General features: G+C 47.6%; 1 protein-coding gene across 3 annotated transcripts in view; it reads left to right on the forward strand.

The window, feature by feature from the left end:
• The window catches only part of FBLN1 (fibulin 1), a 149,347-nt gene that overhangs the window by 67,580 nt on the left and 76,514 nt on the right, over window positions 1-5,253 (forward strand). For all 3 annotated transcript variants that reach the window (XM_019515931.1, XM_019515929.1, XM_019515932.1), the window contains one exon: window positions 1,169-1,306. In XM_019515931.1, the coding sequence (XP_019371476.1) occupies window positions 1,169-1,306 (138 nt within the window). The remainder of the gene's footprint in view (window positions 1-1,168; window positions 1,307-5,253) is intronic.

Genomic DNA, 5,253 nt, shown 5'->3' on the forward strand with positions numbered 1-5,253 from the left:
GCACCTCTGCACTTTTACCTGAGCTGCTACATCCCCCTTTCCCCCCAACAGACCGCCACCCTGCACAGCAAAAAAACTGCACTGTCTTAAGTGGTGCTGAGTTGGGGACCAATCTCAGGGGGAGTATGTGCCCCCCGTGCCCCTTCTACCAGTCGCCTGTGTAAAGGGGCCTCTATATAACATGAGAATTAAGTACATTGAGCTTACCCTGGTGCCCCTGCCGGACATGCAGGTAAAAGCACTATGGAATCTGATGGGCGAGCCCTACAGTTGTGCTTCCTGCCATGCCACACATGCATGGCAGGAGATGTGACTGTGGGAATGCACACCATATACCGTCACACTTTACTGCTGGTGCAGGAGGAGCCTGGAATCACAATCCCAGGCTCCCCCTGCACAGGCAAGTACAAAGCTTTCTCAGCTGGGGGCCTCGTCAGCTGTCAGGGCTTCCAGCTGTGGAGGTACTTCTGCAGCTGGAAGCCCAGGTCAGCTAACAGGCCTCCCAGCTACAGAAGTGCATGGTGTGCCCCTCCACCTAGAAGTCCAGATCGGCAATGGGCTCCCAGCTGTGGGTCTGCATGGTATGTTCCCCTAGCTGGGAGCCTGGATCAGCTGATGGGGCTCCTAACCACAGGTGCACACCTGGCCTCGTGTTCAATTAATGGCATGATAGGAACTAGCCAGCAAGTTTTTACACATTTTTGATTGAATATGTGAATGTTTGATTGAATGCCAGATCAAAATTTAAGATGTGATTAATTGGTTAATCTTGTCTTAAGTCTAACATTTGGTAGGGTGTCCTGAATTATGACATCAGGATACAGTTTCTGACTCAGCAGATCACTAGAGCTTTGACATGATTGACTTCAGAGTTAAGCATGTGTATATGCGCTTTTTAAGAAAATACTGCTTCAAACATTATAGCAATATTGCAGTAATTTGGAGCAAGACTGCAGTAAGTGAAAGTCTGCTGCCTATTTCTCTAAGATTCAGTTACAAACATTGGGCCAAAGTTATGCCCAATGCATCTGCATTGGAATGAATGAGGTGCACCTGGGATGAATTTGGCCTATAGTTTTTTAACAATGTCTCTTTTATTAAATGTAATAAAAGCTGCTTTTTTTTCCTGTAAAACTCCTGCTAACAATCTTTTTTTGTGATGTACCAGATATTGACGAATGTGAGACTGGTACTCATAACTGCCCCCCCGATTTTATCTGTCAGAATACTCCAGGATCTTTCCGTTGCCGTCCCAAGCTGCAGTGCATGAATGGGTTTATACAAGATGCACTAGGCAACTGTATCGGTAAGAAAGACACTGTCATTTTAATAAATTCATAGTTTTGCATGTAGGCCAAAAGGTTGTTTTACCAAGTCAGTTCTGAATCTCCCACTGCTGATGTACTTGCTGTTGTATTATAGCATTTTTTGTTTCCACTGAAGGCAGGATTTTTTTCCTTTTAGTGTAAGTCTTTCAAAAAAAAGTCATAGGTATGTCCATTCCAAAGGGCAATAGGCAGTGCCATGCTGTAATGCATCATATTGTGTGAACAAGCTACCTTCCCAACTGGAGGTAATGTTCAGGGCTGTGTGTGCCAATAATCTCTTTTGAAAGGCAGTATCTAGTGCTGGACATGCAGCATGACACTGAAACAAGTCTATTACTATTTTCTGGGAGGCAGCACATATAGAACAGGTGTGGCATGTCTTAATACAGCACTGTCTAGCAGCATATGTGAACAATATAGGCATGCACTAACAGACATAAGTGTATCGGTTCCATTTTCAGTAGAAAAGTTGGGTACTTTGGAACCTAATTTCCTTTGGCTTTCAACAAATCTTGGGCTTCTAGGTGTTGAAACATTGTTGAACATTTTAGCTGAAGTATTTTTGGGGGTTTATTTTGGTTTTACTTATGTTCCTCTAAAATAGGATTTTTAAAACTTCACTTTGGGGCTCTCTTTCTACACATTGCACTGTAGAGTCCTGAGTTGCCTGCCTGGTATTAAAATAGCCTTTATACTGGAATTCAGTTTTGCTGATATCTGCAAATGATGAATACTCAGCTATATAGAACAGGCCTTAGTTTCCAAAGGCATCTGCCATTTATTTTTCAGTGATGGGAGAATTTTGTCTCTTCAAATTTTTGTAAACCAGATCAGGAATTTAACCATGTGGTGTCACGATTAATAGTTAATTATAATTAACTATGGAGTGAGGCTTAATTTTAAAGACTGAATAGAAACTAACAAATAATAATCCTAACAAATAATAATCCTAACAAATAATTAAATTTGTGTGCATATATGTGTATGCCCATGCATTTGTGTATGAAGAATCATTAGTTTTAAGCAAACTCTGAAGAGATTTGCCTGATATGTCCTACAAATCTATCTGTCCTTCCCTTGACAAGCTGCTGCCAAGTCCCAAGTTACCTTTATATTAGTCTGGCAGCATAACATGTTTTGGACTGGTGGAACTTGGTGAGCAACATTGTCAGGCCCCCATTTTCCCATCACCCTCCTCTCCTTTTTTGAAATCTGATACTTAAAACATTGACATTGAAAACAAAATGATTGCTAGCGCAAAATTGTACTCCATAAATAAAGATCACTTAGGGTTGGTGGACAACCTTGCCTTTAAAAGTTAATCTCTGAGATATGTAGGGTTAGATACTCAGGTTGTACTTCGTGTGGCTGTATTGATATCTGTGGACCTACACCAATTGAACCAGCTGTGGATCTGGAGAGTTTCTGAAACAGCTTAATGCACTGTGGTTTTGTTTGTTTTTTAACCTATGCATCACAATACTGCATTGCATTGTACTGAAGGAGAAAGAAAGGGTGGGCAGCTTCCCACCTTTTTAATATCTTCCTTTTTCCAAGGTGGAAATAGCCTCCACCTGATTTCTTTCTATGATTAGGTGTCAGGCTTTGTGGATGTGGGGAGAGCAGTGGATGTGATATATCTTGACTTCAGCAAGGCTTTTGGCACTGTCTTTCATGATATTCTCAAATTAAGGAAATATAGACTAGAAGAAAATATTGTAATATGGATACAAAACTGGTTGAATCCTTGTGCTCTCAGTGAGTACTCATCAATGTCTCAATGTGTAGGTTGGAGGAGGTATCAAGTGGGATTCCCAGGGGTCTGTCCCGGGTTCAGTATTGTTTAATATATTCATTAGTGATTTGGACAGTGGGCTGGAAAGTATGCTTAGAAAATTTGTGGGTGATACAAGTTGGGTAGAGTTGCAGACACTCCAGGGCATAAGATCTAGAAGGATCAACTGGTGAAATAGTCTGCAAGCAATAAGATAAAATTCAACAAGGACAAATTCAAACTCCTACACTTGGAATTGAATAACTGAATCCATAAATCGACTGGGGAATGACTCGCTAGGCTGGAGTACTGCAGAGAAGGACCTGGGGTCTACAGAGGACCATAAGATGCATATGAGCCAATAGCATTCTCTTGTTGCAAAAAAAAAAGGCAACAGGATATTGGGCTGTATTAACAGGAATGTCACTAGCAAATTAAGGGAAGTGATTCTTCCACTCCATACAGCACTAAGGAGGCCTCACCTGGAGCACTGTGTCCAGTTTTGGGCTCCACACTTCAGGAAAGATATGGGCAGATTTGAAAGAGTCTAGTCAAGAGTGACAAAGTGATAAGATACCTGGGAAGCATAACTTATGAGGAAAGGCTGAAAGAAGCAGAATTATTTTGTTTGGAAAAGAGAAGCCTGAGGGGGGGAATTTGATAACAGCCTTCAAGTAACTGAAAGGCAATTAGAGAGAGGATGAATTTGGGCTTTCTCTATGGCTGTATGGGACAGAATTAGGAGCGATGGCCTCAAGCTGCAGTAGATGAAATTTAGGCTGAAGACCAAGAAATTGAGGGTGATCAAGAATTGGAAAAGGCTACCTAGAGAAAATGTAGAGCAGGTTTGTCCAACACGCAGCCCGGCAAGCCATTTTCTGAGGCCCGCGGTGCTGCGACGGGAAACGAAAGTAAACACTGTTTACTTTCGTTCCCACCCCTTGTCCCTCCCCCAGCAGCTTCCTAACGGCTGCTGAAGGGCTGGGGAAGGGACAAGGTTCCCACACGCACCGCGTCAGCTTGACGTTGCCGACACGGTGCGTGTGGGAAGAGGAGTAGCCATTTGCCTCTCGGGACAGGATGAGCCCAGCCGGAGCAGCAGAGGCTCAGCTGCACTTTCCCCTGCCTGCACTGGTCAGTCCCGAGCGGCACTGCCACCTCTGCTGGCTGGTGCTGACCTGGGCGGGTCTGTCCCATCCGGAGCAGCGCTCAGCTGAAGTCGGCTTCCCACGTGCTGCTGGGGACGGGAGGAGCCCGGCTGGGTCGGCACCAGCCAGCAGAAGCGGCGGCGGAGCCGTGTGCCGCTCGGGACTGACCAGTGCAGGCAGGGGGGAAATGCAGGTGAGCCTCTACCGCTCCGGCCGGACTTGTCTCGTCCCGTCCAGTCCGGAGCAGCACACGGCTCCGCCGCCGCTTCTACAGGCGGATGCAGACGCTGCCGGGCTCCTACTGTCCCCAGCAGCACGTGGGAAGCTGGCTTCAGCCGCATGCTGCTCTGGATGGGACGGACCCAGCCGGGTCGGCACCGGCCAGGAAAAGCAGCACGCAGCTGAAGTCGGCTTCCCACTTACAGCTGGGGATGGGAGGAGCCCGGCCGGGTCTGCACCTGCCAGCATAGGCGGCTGCAGAGCCGTGTGCCGCTCGGGGCGGGACAGGACGAGCCTGGCCGGAGCTGCAGAGGCTCAGCTGCATTTCCCCCCTGCCTGCACCGGTCAGTCCCGAGCGGCACGTGGGAAGCCAGCACTGGGGGGCCTCGGCAGGCGGGGTCCTGGCGTGACCACGGTGAGCGGGGCCGTGCGGGCGGGTGGGTGAGGGGCTGCGGTGCAGTGGCCGCCTTGCTACGGCCCCCTCCGGCAGCATCGGCTCACGGGGCTGCGCTGCTCGGGGGATGGGGATGTGGAGCTATTTATTTCTCCCCTTCCACCTCTGGGGCAGTAGCTGCCTGGATGCAGACTGGGTCCCTCCTGCCCCTGCCCACCAACAGCTACCATGAACTTTGCAGTAACAGGCAGGTGCAGTAGGGCTACACAGGCAGGGTCTCTCTGGCCCAGGACAGAGGGTGTTTGAATATGGCTCACCGGCCTGCTGGGTGATAAAAAGTTCATGATCCAGCCCCATATTCAAATAGTTGGACACCCCTGCTGTAGACCC

This window comes from Gavialis gangeticus, unplaced genomic scaffold (assembly GCF_001723915.1).
Source record: "Gavialis gangeticus isolate Ggan-Ray unplaced genomic scaffold, GavGan_comp1, whole genome shotgun sequence".
NCBI classification, from domain to species: domain Eukaryota; kingdom Metazoa; phylum Chordata; order Crocodylia; family Gavialidae; genus Gavialis; species Gavialis gangeticus.